This window comes from Schistocerca nitens, chromosome 12, assembly GCF_023898315.1.
Source record: "Schistocerca nitens isolate TAMUIC-IGC-003100 chromosome 12, iqSchNite1.1, whole genome shotgun sequence".
NCBI classification, from domain to species: Eukaryota; Metazoa; Arthropoda; class Insecta; order Orthoptera; family Acrididae; genus Schistocerca; species Schistocerca nitens.
In genome coordinates this window covers 9142630-9163657 of record NC_064625.1, presented here as the reverse complement: position 1 = coordinate 9163657, position 21028 = coordinate 9142630, and the positions used below count along the sequence as shown (strand labels likewise).

General features: G+C 45.9%; 1 protein-coding gene across 1 annotated transcript in view; it reads left to right on the top strand.

Annotated features, from left to right (window-relative positions):
- LOC126215310 (histone-lysine N-methyltransferase 2D-like) overlaps positions 1–21028 on the top strand; it is a 459193-nt gene that overhangs the window by 388475 nt on the left and 49690 nt on the right. The window contains exons 67-68 of the mRNA XM_049941991.1: positions 2125–2360; positions 6904–7083. Coding sequence (XP_049797948.1) covers positions 2125–2360; positions 6904–7083 — 416 coding nt within the window. The remainder of the gene's footprint in view (positions 1–2124; positions 2361–6903; positions 7084–21028) is intronic.

The following is a 21028-nucleotide window of genomic DNA, read 5'->3' as shown; positions in this document are numbered from 1 at the left end:
AGTTGCACACCGCGGGCATGATTTTAGAACTGCATTGGCATGCCTACGCGGCTGGACTCGTGTTTGCGAGCTAGGCTGCAGCTGCGCTGACGTGCGCGAGGGCCGTTTAGCGTCCCGTGCTGCGCGCCCGGCGGGCCGGTCAATGCGACACACTGCTGGCGAAGTTTCAAATGATTCCTGAGCAAAGTCAAGTGTGTCTTGCCTATCCAATATGTCTATCACCTGTTGAAGGGAGGGATTAACTAGTTTCAAAATCTGTTCCCGTATGCGAACATCAGAAACGTTCTGTGCAATTGCATCACGCACCATAGTATCTGAATAAGGGAGGCCACAGTCACATTCAAACGCACACTCCCTAGTAAGTCCTTGCAAAGTTGCAACCCACTCCCTATTAGTCTGACCGGCCGTACGTTTGGTACGAAAGAACGTATACCTTTTTGCAACTACATTAACTGTTTCTTTGAAATAGTCATCTAAAGCAGACAAAATTTCGTCGTATGACAGAGTTGCTAAGTCGCGCTGGGGAAACAATTTCACTATCACACGGTAGGTGGACATACCGACACAAGAAAGCAAAAATGGCTGCCGCTCATTACCTTGAATTCTGTAGGCGGCTAGATGGAAGCCAAACTGTCGGGACCATTCCGGCCACGTTTCGTCGTCTGCGTTATACGGACGAAACGGTGGTGCAACGGCGTGTTGTGGCTGCGGTAGCGATGAAGCGGCGGCGGCCGCATCGTTTTGCAGCGCACGTTGACCCTGGACGAGCTGTCCAAGGGCATCCAATAACGCCTGCGTCTGCTGATTCTGCAAGCGATAAAATTCGGACAGTACATCTGGAGAATGTGGCGAAGCCATGACACAAATAAATCAGAGCAAAGCAAGTAGAAAAAACACGATCCTGTAATCCTCGTCGTCAATCTGTTGTGGCGTAACAAGCTAGTCACGCCACACTGAGGAGGAAGCCGAAAGGCACGCGTACACACACGCCGACTGGCGTCAAGTCTGGAACAGGATACGTATTGAATACTATGAAGAAAATACGTATCTTTGGAATATACTTAACTTTTAATCAATCCTTGTGATAAATCTCTCTTGACTATACAATGAGACTCGTAAGATACATGCACTGATACAATTGGCGCCTTGCTAAGTCGTAGCCATTAACTTAGCTGAAGGCTATTCTAACTGTCTCTCGGCAAATGAGAGCAAAGGCTTCGTCAGTATAGTCGCTAGCAACGTCGTCGTACAACTGGGCGCGAGTTCTCGTACGTCTCTCGAGACCTGCCGTGTGGTGGCGCTCGGTCTGCGATCACACAGTGGCGACACGCGGGTCCGACATGTACTAATGGACTGCGGCCGATTTAAGCTACCACCTAGCAAGTGTGGTGTCTGGCAGTGACGCCACAGCGGTGACCCAGCCCCGACAATGAATTGCAGCCTTCAAAAATTCAGCTTCACGCATCGTTGTGCAAGCTCGTCTAATGTAAGCTGATCTCCACAATTACAGTAACTGTATACGTGACGCCGAATCGTGTCTCGTTCGGAAATATCCGGTAGTGCTCGGTTAGTGCCGTGTACGAAATGTGTATTTCATTAGCACCGTTGCGTGTATGTGTTAACCTGTGTGATGTAACGTGAAATAAAAATACCAGACCCATGATTTGGTATCCAAACACAACAAAAAAGAGTGGCAGACAAGGAATTAGAAGTGACCTGACCAATTGTCGTGGCAGTTCGGGGGCACTACACCGAACGCTTCGATTCGAGGAAACCGGCAACCACGCACGAAGTGTCAACTGTCGAGTAATTTTAATTTTTCTTCAGTAGCCTCCTGATAGAAATGTCATTTCTCGTAGTTGTTAATACGAATCTTTGCTAGTTTTCATTATATTTGTTCGCAGTGAAATTTATACGCAACAATATTTGTGCGAAAATTATCCCAGAAGTTCACACAGTTCGAAGTTGGAAGAGAGTAGATAACAAAATAAGGGAAGTAATTGTAAGTTCTCCACTCCTCCCTCACTTTTTTGCCCATTTCTCGAGTATCGAAAAGACTCGACCTGCACGAACACAAACTTCTCCGGCAGTTTGTGAGACACCCTGTCGCTTTCTTTCGTTCAGCTCCCGTGGATATCCAGAGCATCCTGAACGGTGCCGCAAAATTTTGCCGTCACTGCGACGTCGTGATCCTGACGAACCTGATACGCAAGAAGGTGAGCGAGATCCCGGGTCTGTCGGCGCGGGAGGAGCTGGTGGCGGACACGGGGCCCGATGGGGACGTCTACTTCTGCAGCGCCGCCTGCTACATGCAGTTCGCCCTCATGCACCGCTCCCCGACTCTCAACCAGCAGGAGAAGGTAAGCCACTTTCTTTACTACTAGATCTGCGTCATTTGACTGTCACGACTGAACAGGCTGCGTCAGAATTACACTATTTTTCACACCAAATATAGAGAATGTCGTTTACGACAATTTTTGTCGTAAATTATTTACGACGACAACATATAAAACAGGTGCCATTTTATTATAGGCTCCGTAACTGTCGTTAAATTGGCGATCATCGAATTTTGTCTAAAACCGGACACTTCACACGGATCACCTATTTTTGTAGGCATACCGTCTATACCAATTTCGGGAAAGACATCGAACGATAGACTTTTATCGGTGACTCGGAGCAATGGTCGAGCGAGCTGTGGAATAAGTTTTTCTTGGACCGTTTTGGATATGACACAGATATGTGCACTTGCTCGGAGCTTATACAAATTCACTACTTTTGCAGTGTCCTCCAAATGCACCCCGTATGCCCCAGGACATCTTGGTATTCTGGGAAAAACACAAGAATTTTTTCACCCTGAAAAACGAGGGAATGTTCTAGAATTCTAGGAATTTTTCATTGCTTCAGTTTTCAGTTAAATTTTTGTAATTTTGACTGGTAAGAACTGATAATATTACAAAGAATTTTACTGTAGCTCGTTGCCTGCAGAGTGGTACTGTAGCAGTAAAACATAAACGAGAGTTTGACACCAAAATAAAACTTAGAAAATTTGCCGTTTACAACAACAGAACACAGATCACGCACCAACATTTGCCGACAGCAAAATGTGTCGGAGGCTTTGGGATGAAGATTGTGCAATACTTCTTAACGACAAACTGCCTTTGGTGAGTGTAATGTGACAGCTGTTAAAATTTCTAACAGATGGTGGGAAAATGTTGTGGATGGTAGTTAGAGCAGTGTTACTTTCAAAGTAAATTTCATTTTATGTAAGATGAATTGTGTTACATATGAGAATGTGCAATTAATTTCTTAAATCACAAAGTATTTGACACAATTTCCAGGCCGAGAAGGCCAGTCATTTCTGCCATTGTTTAAAATTTTACAGGTACATTTGTGTTTGATGTATCTTAAAGGGTAACGTGTGTTAATAAAAAAGATCAATTTTAAAGGTTAGTTTTTCATGTCTACTATAGTTCTTTCATATATTACAAATTATGCAATAACGATGGCAGAAAGTACGATTATCCTGAAAGCACATCCAGGGACACAGTCGCGATTTCAGTGCTTTGGAAGCTGCAGTGCTGTATTTAGTGGAATTTGTATTTATACTTTGTAATACATAAATACACAATGTACGTGTTTCCGCACATCGAAGATCCTTCCAAAATGCATTGTTTTTTGCTGGGTTTCTTTTCCTAAAGCTGTAGCCAGTTCTATGTCGGTATATAAAGCCGTTACTCTGTTCAAAGGATTAACGCGTTTTACAACTCTGAGGGAAATTATGTTGACATTTAACATGGAACAAAATGTACTTTCACTGGGGAAAAAGTGTATTTTCCATCGAGAAAAAGTTTATTTTTAACTGGTAAATCGGGGAAATTTTTTCTTGTCCATATATGCAGACTCTCCTAGTTTTTAATAGTGAAACAGCTTACATTTTTATTTGAGCTGTAGCTGACAGACTGACAGATTGAGGATTATTAGCAAAAGTTTAGGTCATTGTATGAAGATAGTAACTCTTCTCAAAAGAACAGATACCATCGACAACCGTGCAGCTTCTCTAGAATAAATGATAATTAATTGAAACCCTCAGCTGCCGACGGGCGTTGTCGATATACCTCGACAGGGACAGCCAAAAATGTGTGCCCCGACCGGGACTCGAACCCAGGATCTCCTGCTTATGTGGCAGACGCTTTATCCGTCTGAGTCACTGAGGACACAGACGAATATTGCGACTGCAGGGACTTATCTCTTGCACGCCTCCCGTGAGACCCACATTCCCAACTGTCCACAATCATACATACATATTGTTCCTAATAGAAACTTGCCCATCCACTCATTACTCGCCATCACCCAGCACAGAAAAACGTTGTACTCGGAACACTGGTTCACTGAACACAAACTCTTGTCAGGTCTGGATAATTTGACAACAGAGGTAAAACATCTACAATCTGTGTTCTACAAAAATGGATACTCTTCACAAGATGTTTAAAGGGCACTGTGCCCCGTTTCCCCACCAGTGGTTCCGGAAGAGATAAAAGAAGAAATGCAAAAGGTTGCATATTTGCCGTATGTCGGGCCGATATCTGCCAAAATCGGCAGAATTCTCCTCAGACATAACATTAAAAGCACGTTCCATCCACCCACCGAGGTTAAGGCCCTACAAGGGAGTGCGAAGGACGGCCTGCGCCTACAGAAACTGGGCGTTTACTGTGTACCGTGTGAATGTGGTACGGCATACTTTGGCCAGATGACCAGAACCGTTGACATCGGGTACAGAGGCACACCAGACTGAGACAGGCAAGCGAGTCAGCGATTGCTGAGAACTGTTTAGAACTCGAGTCATTCTGTGAAGTATAATGATGCCAATATTTTAACACAAATGTCGAGATACTGGGACAGCGTCATCAAAGAATCTATTGAGATCGAGATCACAGAGAATCTCGTTAACCGGGACACCGGTTTCCAGCTGAGCTCTGCTTTGAACCCAGCACTCGGATCAGCTGAAGACGCAACATAGGCAACATCCAGACCCCGAGGGACACGAGGATAAAGGTGGACTTAGAGATAACAGCCCAGTACACGTAACAAAGGACATACACGAAATGGTACAACAGACACAATACTCGAGGACGCTCTTCCGATTCTCGATTGTCAGTTTGAACAAGATCGGCCTCAGAATAACACTGCAGCTGCTCCTGAGGGTCAAGAACTTCGGACGGGACGCCTAACACGGCACACCACGGTAACAGAACATCCTAATTCACAGCAGGACGCAAATGGTGACAATCGGAAGATAAAACGTATAGCACAACTTGCACGCCATTCAAAACTTAATTCAGCTATATTGACAACAGATTATAACCAAAAAGTATGTGCAAAATGTTAAGAACAGCCGCGGCTATAAGAAAATGCTACAGCCGTTGCTATCGGTCGGTGCACCCTGCAGACAGAGCGCCAGATGCGGCACGGACTGCAGAGGAAACGCCTAGCACAATGTAGGCATAAATACCGGACTTGTTCCCCATTGGAATCACTATCGAACAGCACCTGGAGAAGACTGCGAGTCACACAGTTGAAATATTGTGCAGGAAAGACGCGAATTACTGGCAGAAACCTGATTAATCGACTTGGCATCTAGAACGTACTACATAAGTTCATATTTTAAAACATTGAATTGAATACACAACAAATTTTCAGGCATTAGTTGGCAGTCAATATGTGCAGCACACCTGCAGCATGCCTTTTGTGAGAAGCTCTCTTTTGTGATAAAAAGCTAAATGGCATATTTTTGGTGTTGCGTCAACTTAAAATGTCAAGTAAAACATGCTGCAATATCACGAAAAAGTGTCTTCACTTTGCCTGTAAAAAACCAGAGGCTTGCTTGCAAAACTTCTTGCACTGTATTCAGAACAAGCATCTTTCTTTACAATATCATTCAATTAATTTTTTAATAAATGTTTTCTCTTTCTTTGAACTTTCAAAATGTGCTAACTTAGCCATTTGTGATCCTAGAAGAGTACATAATTTGGATACAGAACTGGAAGAGTTGTTTTCTATGTAATTTTGGAAAGAGGATCATTTCAAGAAACAATTCCTACTACCTTAGAATTAACTAGAAAATATTCTGGATCACATCCTATCTGGAGAAAACACAATATAAAACAGTTACCACCTGTACATTGTTAGTGGTTTGAAAACATTCAAGTGAATAATGAAGAAAACAAAAATCCACAATTGCTCTATTTGCATTGTAACTACACTTAGCAAAAAACACACAGTTTCTTCTTCGAGTGTTGTATATACGTAGTTTATTTGTGGGAGAAATTTTTATTCTCCAGTATTCTGTGTTCCACTGCAAAAGAAAACACGAGAGTTTGGAAATGCTTTGTGCATTAACTTTGTCACTACAGAAAAATTGACATTGTTAGATTATTGTGAATATTGTAATGCTGTTGTGACAATAGTTTTTTCCTCTCTTTCTCTCATGTTTAACAACTGGTATACTGCTGTCTGGTGAGAGATAGTAAAGGTCACATATTTTTTCTCAAAAACTTTCCATATACTTTTTGTTAAAGACAGTGCCAACCCACAGTAGTAGTGACGTTGTTATAAGTAAACAATTTTCTAGGGCTAACTAGCAATTTTTTGCTCATTTAACAGATTACATTGCTAAACAAATAGTGTAATAATTCATAGAAAAATTTACGAATAGATCCGTTGCAATTTACGATCTACCACTTTAACCGAACCTGTAACTTGCAATAATTCAAAACTGTGCTCTCGTGGGTTAGCACATCCTTCTGCCGATCCCTTCAATTCTGGCTGAGCACTCGTAGTAGACTGGCACTCTCAAGTATCACCGGGTTAGAAATACGAGAGTTAATCTCGGCATTTCTGTTAAAGGCTGCAGCTGTCGTGGACCACGTGAGTCAGGAAATGAAGCGAGAGGTGAAAATAAAGGAGGAAGTGGTGGAGCCGGCACAGGCAGAGTCCGCCGACGGAGAACACGAAGCGGACAAGCTCGTAATAAAGATCAAGGAAGAACTGCCGGATCCAGACGAAACATCTCAGACCTCCAACGAGGTAAGGTTATCGCTCTCGTAGCTAGCTGTTTCCTCAGTGTAGTCATTTCTTCTATTACTTGTATGTTCTTTGCCTTTTGTGTTGTACACGTGAACGCTGTGTGGATAATATCTTACTTAGTGAAATTATAGACATTTGTATGGATAGAAAGTTTTTTACATAAGAAATACATTATCTGGTGATATTTTGTAAAGTCGTATTCCCCACCACAGGTAGAATGTCAAAAACTTTGAATTGGAAAAGTTAGTGAATACAGTGGTATTGAAAGATGTATAATCTGCAATTTTAGATTTGATTTCGGACTGTTAGAATAGTGTGATTTGCCCCAAGGGCGTGGCATATTACCCACCTGCTGGCACCACTACTTCCTCTGACTAAATAAATTATCTGTGTTAATGTGAAACATGTAATAGGTTTCTCATGCTTCAGATTGCTTTCCAAAATTTGAATGCATTAAGAGTAGTGTGAGACAACTTAACTCATACTAAAGAGAAGCACTAAAGGCACTCAGAATTGTCAGATTCTCGTGTGACTACTAGGTACACACTATACAGCAACAGATACTCGTCAAACAGTCAGCCACTCGTCGTCTGGTAATATCGAGGCCTCCGTGCCTCACTGTGATGTGTCAACTGAAGAGTGTTACTGTGCGACTCTCTGTACCCACTTCTGTCTCGAGTAACTTCATTGTAATTTTGCTTAATTTACGTGCTTTGTCTTTAATGATGTTGTTAAATGAAGCTAATAATTTTATATTGCTGGTGGAAGAAAACTAATTTTGAAATGAAAACTACTGAATAATTTTTGGGATACCATAATTGTTGTGACAGTCCCACGATATTTAAAAGTGCTTCTACGTCAGTACGCGAACACGGCGATAGATGCGCTCCGCAACTCAGCTGAGCGCGGGAGCGCTACCTAGCTATAACGGCGCTGGCCGCATGTCACGAGACGGCAGTCGAATGACAGGTACGGACTTAGTAGCATGTAACCCGCTATTGTTTCTACTTTTGTGTATCCACGCAATTTATTAGTGATTAAAAGTTATAACACTTTTTGGCGACGAGGTCGGATATTTTTTTTCCTGCGTTGTGGAATTGTGTGTTCGTGTCGGGGCAGACATGGAACAGCTTATGCAAGTGCTCATTGAACAACAAACACAGCTGACGGCTGCTATTCAGGCGTTGTCGACGTCGCTTACTCATCGTCTGTGTTGTGAATTGGCAGGAGCCAATTCACGGGGTTTGGAGGAAGCCGAAAGGCACTTGTTTAAGCTCACGCAGGCTGGCGTGAAGTCTGGAACAGGTAAGGTAATTATACTATCAAGAAAAATACGTAGCTGCTGGAATACTTAACTTTAATCCATAATTGGTGAACATCGGTCTGACTGTACATGCATCCCAAGATAAATAACAAATGATAATTGCGCCTTGCTAGGTCGTAGAAAATGACGTAGCTGAAGGCTATGCTAACTATCGTCTCGGCAAATGAGAGCGTAATTTGTCAGTGAACCATCGGTAGCAAAGTCGGCTGTACAACTGGGTCGAGTGCTAGGAAGTCTCTCTAGACCTGCCGTGTGGCGGCGCTCGGTCTGCAATCACTGACAGTGGCGACACGCGGGTCCGACATATACTAAAGGACCGCGGCCGATTTAAAGGCTACCACCTAGCAAGTGTGGTGTCTGGCGGTGACACCACATTCCTCCCCCGCAAATCGGCGAAAGGTTGTGTTATAAGGCTTCCGCCCGCCGTGAGGAGGACCCCATGTTGACGTATGCGACGAGGTGGGGAGCCTAACAACAGGCGAGGCTGTGCCACTCGCACCCTGCCATTCGGTCCGAGGGGAGCTAGGAAACGCCTGAAAACCTAGTCCAGGGTGCACGCCAACATGTGGTCTATGTGCCCGTAGAGAGACAGGAGGGGCCGAAGGGTCGACCTCCATCGAGTCGGAGCACCCGACGGGCGAAGACGACATATGGTCCGGAGTGGGCAAGAAGTCCATGGCGGAGGACAACTGCTCACGGGAAACAATCGGCGGCGTGTGACCCAGGAAGGCACTCGGCAGTTGCAGCGACGCGTCCACTGCGGGCGTCGCCGGCGGGAGAACAGGCGGCGGCGCGTCGCCATGGGGAAAAATGGAAGGCAGCGTCGGTAACACCTGGGGCTGAGGCAAGCCAGTAGATGGGTCCCCAGGGCGCTGACCGGACGGCACCGTCGCTGAAAGCAGACGGGGAGCGGCAGAACCCGTGCGACGACAGAGGCGCAGCTGATTGAGATGCCGACGCACCTCACCAGAGGCCCCCAAAACCAGATACATAGCGCGGCCGAGGCAGCGAAGAATGCGCCCTTCGAGCCAACACCGTGAACCTCGATGGTTGCGATAGTATACAACGTCACCTGGAGCAAAAGCAGGTGGCTGCCGCTGCACAGGAACCTGATGCGGCGGATGTAGCAAAGACATCAAGGTTCGATGAGGACGACCGTGGAGCAACTCAGCCGGCGAGCGACCATCTCGGGGCTGAGAGCGATACGAGGACAAAAAGAGCAATAACGCGGCCTCCCGAGAATGCGACTCTTTTAACTTCAACATCTGTGACTTGAAAGTCCGGACCAATCGTTCAGCGGCACCGTTTGAGTGTGGCGAAAAAGGCGCGGATGTCAGATGTTGAATACCATTGGTCTTGCAGAATGACTGAAATTCTGCGGACATGAATTGTGGGCCATTGTCGGAAACAATAGTCTGTGGAAGACCTTCAATGCAAAAGATAGCAGATAACGCTTGGATGGTGGCAGATGACGTCGTGGAAGACATCCGGACAACAAAAGAAAAATTACTGAAGGAATCGACAACAACCAACCATCTAGCATTCCAGAATGGACCAGCAAAATCGATGTGTAAGCGTCGCCAAGGGGAAGTGGCTTTTGGCCATGCAAAGAATTTCCGCGGTGGTGCGGATTGTTGTGCAGCACACGCCATGCAAGAAGAGCACATATTCGTAATCGCAGCATCGATTCTGAACCAAGTACAGTGTTGACGAGCAAGTTGTTTCGTTCGCACTATACCCCAATGTCCTTGGTGGAGAAGCCGTAAGACATAGGACTGTAACGAACATGGGACCACGACCCTGGACTGATCGTTATCAGAACGCAACAGCAAAACACCACGTCTCTCCTTGTGAGCAAAAAATCGGCGAACCAACGGATCCTCGATCCGTGACTTTGACAGGGGCCATTGCGTAGCAACAAAACGCAGAACGGTAGCAAGGACAGGGTCTGCAGCTGTGGCTGTAGCTACACGATGAAAATCAATCGGAAAAGATTCGACCACGTCATCAGCTTCCGAATCAATGAACATGCAAGCAAGTTCGGAAGAATCGAATGCTCTATCCCCAGCAACAGGCAAACGGGGCATCGGCGTTTCCGTGCTTAACAGTGAACCAATACAAGATATCGTAGCGGTACTGCGGGAGGAAAATAGACCAGCGAATGAATTTCTGCACTGTACGTGGAGGTACAGGCTTGGTCGGATGAAAAAGCGATGTCAAACGTTTGTGGTCTGTGATGATGGTAAAGTGACGACCATACAAGAAATCATGAAACTTTGTAACACCAAATACGAGAGCCAAAGCTTCTTTCTCGATCTGTGAATAATTTCTTTGTGCAGACGAGAGCAATTTGGACGCAAAGGCAATAGGGCGATCATGCGATCCATCTTTGTGCGCAAGCACAGCACGGATCCCGAAATCCGATGCATCCACCATCAACAGAAGGGGCTTCCGGGGATCGAATGGCGTAAGGCAAGTATTGGAAAGCAACGCCGTTTTCAATTGGCGAAAGGCGCGTTCTCATTCCGTCGTCCAGACGAACGGAACACCTTTACGGCGTAAGCGATGAAGCGGAGCTGAAATAGAAGAGGCGTGGCACACATAGCGATGATAAAAATTGATTTTTCCCAGCACACTCTGTAGCTGCTTCAAATTCTGCGGCGAAGGCAAGTCTTGTATGGCACGGAGGTGCTCTGGACTGGGATGTATGCCTTGGGCATTGATTACATGGCCCAGGTAGGGTAAGTCCCAAGCAAAAAACACACATTTGTCCTTCCGCAAGCGAAGACCATTTTGTCGCAAGACCTGAAATAATGTTCTGAGATTGGCTAAATGTTCTTCTTCCGTCTTTCCGGAGATCACAATATCGTCCAGATAGTTTGCTGCAGTAGGGACCGACGCACAGTTTGTAGATATTGCTGAAACAATGCAGGGGCGGATGCACACGCGAATGGCAGTCGTTGGAATCGATAGAAACCAAGATGCGTGTTAACCACCAAAACACGCTGGGATTCTTCGTCCACCGGTATTTGCAAGTACGCATCTGCTAGGTCCAACTTCGAAAAATATTTACCTGGGCACGGTTTGTCAAAAAGATCTTCCGGGTGGGGTAAAGGAAATGTTGCAATCACCAGTTGTGGATTCACCATTGCCTTGAAGTCCACACAAAGTCTCAATTTTCCGGAAGGTTTTGGCAAAATTACTAAGGGTGAGGCCCAGAGAGAAGCCTGCACACGTTCAATTACACCTTGTGATTCCAAATCGTGTAATGTTCTTGCGACCTCATCACGCAATGCGTGGGGAACATTGCGCGCTCTGAAAAATGTCGGTTGCGCGTTTACGTTCAGTTCCAAATGTGCTTTATAGTTCTTGGCGCAACCTAGGCCCGGTGCAAAAATGTCTGCAAATTCTTCACATAGACGAGAAACACTGTCTGAAGGCACAGTCTGGTTCACTGATAGGACCTGATTGACTATAGACAAGTAAAACAACTGAAATAAATCTAAACCAAACAAGTTCACTGCAGAAGAAGAACGAAGGACGTACAATGACACAAGTTTTGTTTGTCCCTTGTATGTTGCAAGAAGGCAGCACTGTCCTAACACAGGGATCTCTTGACCTGAATAGCTAGGTAACTTAACATTGCGGCACGCAACGGAGGTGTGCCCAGCTGTTTGTACGTGTCGTGATTGAGCAGTGAAACTGCAGCTCCGGTATCGAGCTGGAATGGTATCACGTTGCCATTAATGTCTAAGTCTACAAAAAGTTTATTGTCCTGCTGACGACAAGAGCGACTGTCTCGTGCAACGCGAACTGACACTGGGACAGAAGCACTTGCGACTTGACGGGATTTCCGTCGATGTCGACGCACACCGTTTGTGGGACGAACACAGTCACTGAGAGAGAAAGTGGCACTGGGCGGAGTGGAATGAACTGCATGAATTTCCATGGGCGAAGGTTCACGAGCCTGAGCATTCTTGGTTCGATTCCGATTCCGGCGCGAAGCAAAGGGCCTGGAATGGTTGTGAGTGTCCGATCGGAGCTTTTTCTGGCAAACACTCTGAACATGTCCTCGTTTATTACAGAAAAAGCAAATAGCTTGGCGTGATGGGCAATTCTCATGCGAATGTCTAGTAGCACACCGTGGGCGTGATTTTCGCACTGCATTTGCTTGCTTGCGCGACACACGTGGCTGCGCGGACAGGCGCGAGGGTTTTTTACTGTTCCGTGCAGCGCGCCCGGCAGGCCGGTTAACCTAACACACGGATGGCGAAGTTTCAAATGATTCCTGAGCAAAGTCAAGTGTGTCCTGCCGATCCAATATGTCCATCACTTGTTGAAGGGAGGTATTGACTAGTTTCAAAATCTGTTCTCTTATACGAACATCGGAAACATTCTGTGCAATTGCATCACGTACCATAGTATCTGAGTAAGGGAGTCCACATTCACACTCAAAAGCACAATCCCTAGTAAGGCCTTGCAAAGTTGCACCCATTCCCGATTAGTTTGACCGGCCGTACGTTTTGTACGAAAGAAGGTATACCTTTTTGCAAGACATTGACTGATTCTTTGAAATATGCATCTAATGCAGACAAAATTTCTTCGTAGGACAGAGTTGCTACGTCGCGCAGTGGAAATAATTTCACTATCACACGGTACGTGGCCACTCTGACGCAAGAAAGCAGAAAAGGCTGCTGCTCATTACCTTGAATTCTGTAGGCGGCGAGATGGAATCCAAATTGGTGTGACCACTCCGTCCAGCTTTCCAGTGCCGCATCAAAAGGACGAAAAGGTGGTGCAACAGCGTGTTGTAGCGGTGGAGCGGCGGCCGCCGCATCGTTTTGCATTGCACGTTGACCCTGGACGAGCTGTCCAAGGGCATCCAGTAAGGCCTGCATCTGCTGATTCTGCAAGCGATAAAATTCGGACAGTACATCTGGGGATTGCGGCGAAGTCATGACACAAGTAAATCAGGAATATCAATACGAACGCAAAATTCTCGTCGCCATATGTTGTGAATTGGCAGGAGCCAATTCACGGGGTTTGGAGGAAGCCGAAAGGCACGTGTTTAAGCTCACGCAGGCTGGCGTGAGGTCTGGAACAGGTAAAGTAATTATACTATCAAGAAAAGTACGTAGCTGCTGGAATACTTAACTTTAATCCATAATTGGTGAACATCGGTCTGACTGTACATGCATCCCAAGATAAATAACAAATGATAATGGCGCCTTGCTAGGTCGTAGCAAATGACGTAGCTGAAGGCTATGCTAACTATCGTCTCGGCAAATGAGAGCGTAATTTGTCAGTGAACCATCGGTAGCAAAGTCGGCTGTACAACTGGGTCGAGTGCTAGGAAGTCTCTCTAGACCCGCCGTGTGGCGGCGCTCGGTCTGCAATCACTGATAGTGGCGACACGCGGGTCCGACGTATACTAACGGACCGCGGCCGATTTAAAGGCTACCACCTAGCAAGTGTGGTGTCTGGCGGTGACACGACAGTCAGTCTTCCTCTTCTCCGCCTCCATTCCCGCCTTACGACGAGGCCGCTGAAGACTGGGAGGATTATGAGAAGCGTTTGCGGCAACACTTCTTGGCTTTTGGCGTTGTCGATGCTCCTATGTGTAAGTCGTTATTTCTATCTTGGATTTCCCCACGGATCTATCAGCTGCTATCTCAGTTAGCCCCTCTGCGGGAACGTGCCTCTCTGTCCTTCCAAGAAATGTGTGACTTATTGTCTACCTATTACCAAAAAAACACCCACGTCGTTGCCGCCCGCGTTGCGTTCTACCAGTGTCGTAAACAGCCCCATCAATCTTACCGGGCTTGGGCGGCAGAACTACACGGTCTGAGTTGGAAATGTCAGTTTGTCACGGACACTCATCATGAGTCTTATGCTGATTCGATGGTTAGGGATGCTATTCTACGGCTTGCTCCTGATAAAGAAGTTCGGCAACGTGCCTTACAACTGCCAAACCCGTCGTTGTCGGACGTTCTAAGCATCGCTCAATCTTTTGAAGTGTCTCACGCTGCTGGTGTGCAAATAGACGCGTGGTGTGATGTAGGCGCTATACAGACACCTTTCGACACGGACAATTTGCCTGTTTCCTAGGGGAACGACGATGTTGCGGCGGTCCACTCGCGTCAACAACGTCGCGTTGGGCCGCCACGCTCGCAGCGAAAACAGCAACCACAGAAGCAGGTTCGTTCCGCACTTCGTTCTTGTCCATGTTGTTTCGTACAGCACGACAGGGCCGCATGTCCAAAACATTGGGCCACGTGTAATTCATGTAGGAAAAAAGGCCACATTGCTTCTGTGTGTCAGTCCCCTAAAGTTCCTGTCGACGAGGATGAGGCATCGGACATGAATGTTAACTGTGTGCTTTCTCAAACAAATAAGTTGTTTGTTACTGTTCGTGTTCTGGATAAAGACATTCGCATGCAAGTGGACACTGGCAGTGACTCTCATTAATTCTCGCACGTATTTGGCATTGGGCTCCCCTCCCTTGTCTCCAGTTACGCGAAATCTGCGAACTTATAATATGCAGAAAATTCCTATCATTGGCCAGTTTGATGCTTCCACTGCCTACAAGTCTGTTGTTAGGCCCCTCACGTTTTATGTGGTGGATCATGCGGGCATGGGAAACCTGTTCGGTTATGATGCTTTCCAGTTGTTCGGGTTTTCCATTGATGATGATGTGCACCTCATATCTGAGGATATTCCGTATCAACAGCTGGATGGATTGTGTTCTGAATTCTCGTCCGTGTTCTCTGCTGGTCTGGGTCGTGCCAAGGATTTTGAAGCCCACATTACTCTTAAGCCTACAGCTCGCCCTAAGTTTTTCCGGGCACACCCTATTCCGATGGCGTTGCGTGCACCTGTCAAGGCTGAGATAGACAGGTTAACAGCTTCAGGGATTCTCCTTCCTATTACCTCCAGCAACTGGGCATCGCCAATCGTGGTGGTTTCTAAACCAAACGGGAGTCTGCAATTGTGTGGTGATTTTAAAGCCACTGTCAACGCTCAGAGCCTCATTGACACTTATCCTCTTCCCCGTCCTGAGGAGTTATTTACCAAGCTCGCTGGGGGCCAGTTCTTTTCCAAACTTGACTTATCAGAGGCATACCATCAGTTGCCGTTGGATGCGTCTTCCAAGGAATTTCTCGTCATCAACACTCCTTGTGGGTTGTATCAGTACCAGCGGTTACTATTTGGCGTCGCTAGCGCGCCGGCCATTTTTCAGCGGTTTTTGGAACAGCTCACGGCTTCCGTTCCTGGCTGCAACAACTACCTGGATGACATTGTTGTCACGGGGGCCTCCACTGAGGAGCACCTTCGCAATTTACGTTCACTGTTTCGGGTTCTGCATTCAGCTGGGTTGAAGTGCAATCTGGACAAGTCACAGTTCTTCCAACCCTCCATTGTGTATCTCGGTTTCCACTTGTCCCGTGAGGGTATACGTCCTCTACGACAGCACGTTGCGGCCATTACCACTCTAAACCGGCCGTCTACGGTCAAAGAACTTCAGGCGTTTCTAGGCAAGATTGCTTATTATCACAAATTCATTCCATCCGCGGCGCCGGTAGCTCATCCTCTGCATCAGCTGTTACGCAAAAACGTTCCTTTCAGTTGGTCCGACGAGTGTGAGCAGGCTTTTGTTCGCCTGAAGGCTCATTTTCAGTCAGCGCCTTGTCTTGCCACATTCCGTCCAGGTCAGCACTTGGTTCTGGCGACTGACGCGTCACAGTATGGCCTAGGGGCTGTTCTCTCCCATCGGTATGAGGATGCGTCGGAACGACCCATCGCCTATGCTTCCAAGACCCTCAACGATGCCCAACGGCGCTACTCTCAAATCGAAAAGGAGGCACTCGCTATCATTTATGCTCTAAAAAAGTTCAGCGTTTTTTTGTATGGTTCTATGTTTCACCTCATCACCGACCACAAGCCGCCGGTCTCTCTGTTCAGCCCATCGGCGTCGCTTCCGGATAAGGCAGCTCACCGCCTGCAACGTTGGGCCTTATACTTGTCTCGTTTTCACTATGAGATTCACTATCGCCCCACGGCCCAGCACGCCAACGCTGACGCGTTATCGCGTTTGCCGATGGGCTCCGACCCGGTTTTCGATCGAGATGAACTACTCTGTTTCCACATTGATGAGGAAGAACGTCGTGCGATCGAGGGTTTTCCACTTACAGGTTCGCAGGTCGCGTCGGCTACTGCGCGGGACCCGGTCCTGCGTCAGGTGATCGGTTTTGTTCAACGGGGTTGGCCGGACAGGACCAAGGGCCGGGCATCGGATCCCCTTCGCAACTACCGTGCCTTGCGCCTTCGTCTGTCTGTTCGTGAGGGTGTTGTTCTTCTGGCCACGGATGGCGCATCTCCACGGGTCGTGGTGCCAGCCTCTCTTCACAAAGATGTTCTCAAACTGTTGCATGAAGGCCATTGGGGGATTTCTCGGACTAAGTCCCTGGCCCGCAGGCACGTTTATCGGCCCGGTATTGATTCGGACGCCCACATGGTCGCTGCGTGTGGTCAGTGTGCTCAACAACTGGCTGCACCCCGTACAATGCCCTCTCCGTAGCCTGATCTGGCACAGCCGTGGGAACGGGTGCACGCTGACTTTGCCGGCTCCTTCCTCAGCACTTACTGGCTACTGTCGCTTGACGCCTTCTCGAAGTTTCCGTTTGTTGTTCGATGTCCGTCGCCCACCACTGCAGCGACGACGCTGGCTTTGTCCAAAATCTTTGCGCTAGAAGGTCTTCCGTCCACTATCGTCGCGTACAATGGCCCTCAGTTCTCTTCGCAGGCCTTCCGTGATTTTTGTACTGGACAAGGGATTCATCATGTTACAGCACCGCCCTTCCATCCGCAATCGAATGGGGAGGTCGAGTGCCTTGTTTGCACTTTCAAAAGCCAGATGAAAAAATTCCTTGGTGATTTTTCTACAGATGACGCTCTGTTGCAATTTCTGAGTCCTTATCGCTTCACGCCTCTGGGTGATCGCAGCCCTGCTGAACTCTTGCACGGCCGCCAACCGCGCACTCTACTGCACCTGCTTCACCCTGTCAGGCCTTGTACTGTGTCCCCTAGTGCGGGAAAATACTCGGTGGGCGCACCCGTGTGGGCACGAGGGTAGGGATCTCGCCCTAAATGGATTCCAGGAGTGGTCGAGGCTCTTCGCGGCCGCCGGCTTTGTGAAATACGTACGGACGACGGCACGGTTGTTCGCCATTACGACCAGATGCGCCCACGAGTGGTGGCCACGCCGGTGCCACCGCCTCTTCTTTCGCTTCCACCAGCCCGAGAAGCCAGTCCTGTCGCTGCTGCCGATCTTCCGTGCATGTTGCTGCAGCCGACGTCGCTACCGCTTCCGAGCTATGAACGGCGCCGGCCGCATGTCACGAGACGGCAGTCGAATGACAGATACGGAGTTAGTAGCATGTAACCCGCTATTGTTTCTACTTTTGTGTATCCACGCAATTTATTAGTGATTAAAGGTTATAATAATAATCTTACTTTAATTACTGTGAATCTTCCTCCAGAATGAATCTTCCACACACCAGCAGATTAAAGTTGTGTGCCGGTCCGAGACTCGGTCATTACGTGCTTCGCTTCAGTGACGATTTCGTTCGGCGATTCCACTGTCGACTGGATTTCGAAACCTACCTTCGCCCAAAGGCGAGTGGTTCCGTTACGTCTCAGATTTAATCTGTCACGAAATGTGAACATTGTGTGGTTCTTCTTGTCATTGTAACCTTTGTGCCTCTGCTGTCCTTTCTCTCACATCAGTTTCTAATCTCAGGATTTTAGCTTTGACATTTCACGTCTGTATCTGCAAGACTGTTTTTCCTTTCATCAGTACAGTAATTTACACCGAAGTCTTGAGCGACCTCTCTGTTGTACGGGATTTTACTCTACTCTTTTTCACCGTGTGGTACACTCAGGTTTATTGTATAGCTCTGTAGATAAGAATGTATCGATATACGTGAGACGTTTGTGACGTTCTGTCGATACGTAAAATGTGCTGACAGTCACACCAAATTGTTAATTTCTTTCTTCCTTTCACACTTTCAGTAATGAAAGTATTTATTCCTTCACCGTAAAAGTTTACCATATTTGCACACAGTTAATTTCATAGAGATTAATGCAGTTCGTGGCCACTCGAAACAACTATTGCCGTCTGTACTTACAAAGAGAGACCCCCCAGTGGTGGAATAGAATTTCTGAAACCACATATACGGTTACGTAGGTTAAGATCCCATATATCACACACTGCAGCTATTCACCCTGGTGATGCACAATAGTCTTAAAAAAGTTGCATCAATTAGTCTAGTTGTGCTGCGTAATGGATAGGATAATAGCTTCACGTGCAGGAGTTTGTGGGTTTGAATCTTGCCAGGTATAGTATTTTTTTATTTTAAATCTTTGTTGAAATGACTTTGATAACCATTTTTGTTCAATTAATTGATTTAATGTAATTTTTTATGTCCATTCCTTTCTCACGTCATTTTAATCATAATAGCAACTTCTTCATTTGCTCTCTCTTTTTTGTTCTTATCATTCTTTTTTAACTTTAAATATTTGTTCATGTTTTTTAATTAATCGCCCTGTTTTTTCGCCCACATGATTGTATTCATTATGTCTATTTCTCATTTTGTTTGAATTTAGTTATACTTGTAAACTCTTTTTTCATTTAAATCTTCATCTGTGTTATTTTGTCCATAGTGTAATAGGTCATAGATTGCACACATGGTAACGAAAAATACGTTTTTCACACCCCTGCAGATTCAATACAAATAGATTATTTGGTATCCTGCTTTTTAACTGTTATGGAAAAAGAATGATATAAAGAAAAAAATGCAACAGATGGCAAAAGTTCATATGGCGATTAAAAGAATGTGACAAAGAAGTAGAAATAAAAAAATTATGTTTAAACCAATTAATTGAATGAAAAGAATGATCAGAGTAATTTTGATAGAGATTTAAAAATAATAAAAAAAATCCTTAACCTGCTGTCCTATTCATTGCATAAGGCAACCAGACCATGTAACTTAAAATCCCCCCCCCCCCAGTTACTCATAAACGAGGGCCTATGTGAATGGCTGCATGGTGTGATACCTCGGATCTTAACTTACATCACTGTATATTTGGTTTCAAAAAGTGCGCATTTATTCTAATAATAATAAAAGGTCGATCCCTTTGGTGACATCTTCTTGTGTCTCGGAAGGTCCGAATGAGTGGTAGTGCTCTGGTAGTATGCACTGTGAACATAGTAAGTGCATTATTTTAGAATGCAAACTATACTCCAATTTAAACTACTTCATTTGATATTAGTCAGGTTGCAATATAGCTTTGCCAGCTAGGTATCGGCTGCACCTCAAATGAGACTGTTACGGTGAGTAGGTTCGTGGACTACAGGCACGGGCAGAGCACCGGTCAGCCACTGCGGCTGAGCTGCCGACGTCGGCCGGTAATGCATTACGTGTTTACACGGCACTAGTCAGACACTGCTAATGCTGCACTGAGATCCACTGGCGAAGATGGCAAGGTCGGGCCTGACGTTGACAACTGGTACTGGAAGAACTGAGATCTGAGGGGTGAAGTGTCAACTGTCGAATAATTTTATTTGAACTATAGTTCTTTAATATTAAAAAACTGATTGTCTTACAAGACTCGACAGTGCTATTTTGTGCTCAGTGTTTTATTCTTGCTGGCTATTGTAATTCAGATGCCGGAAGAATGGTACTCCGATGCCCTCTCGACTGCCGCAGTTTAGGTGCCCGCCATTGTTTCGAGCACTTCGAGTCTTATTCCTTCCCTTGCCTCTTTCAGCTGGAGCTCATCTTCTGTCAGTGGTGTGGCATTACACTAACCCCCACTTTCTATTTCCTCATAAGTTTGCAACTTGTAATCCGAGACTTTGACATTCGTATCGCCACAATTTCAATTCTGTTAGTGAAAGAGGCATTTACTTCAGTGCTGAACCAAAATGTCACCTGTGTGGGAAATTTATTGATTTTTATAGGATGTCTCAGGAGGAAAGGTCAGTATTCCAGGTGGTGACACAAATGGTCGTTCTATGTTTAATTCTAAATGGTTTCCACAATAAATATTTGTCATCCTTATGAAATGATTTTGCTACTTATTTTTGTGTTGGTATTTATTATTTGTCATATTAAACATTATCATTGGTTCACATTACATTTTCAACAGTTCATTAACAAATTTAAAGGTGTTTACAACAACCTTTCTAAAGTTTACAAAATACAGTAACCAATCAGTTTTAAATACTTCACAATACATTTCCAGAAAGTGCTTCACTAACATCAGTGAAATAATGTATTCTCAAGGAACCACTTTGGGGTTCTCACCTCAGTGCATCTGCATCTCGTTATACGAGGGCAGATATGTCCACAAAGCAACCTGCCGTCTAATCAGATATATTCACTTTTCTCACACGTGGTTCCTTCTTGGTACACCACCACAAAGAAAAAAAAAGACTGTGAGAGATCTGAATATTTCGTGGTCATGTAATGGTAGTACTGCACACAATAACATCCTTCCTTAATTTATTTTGAATGATATCTTTTGAGAAGATGGTTTGAAATTTTTGTGCACTGCTGT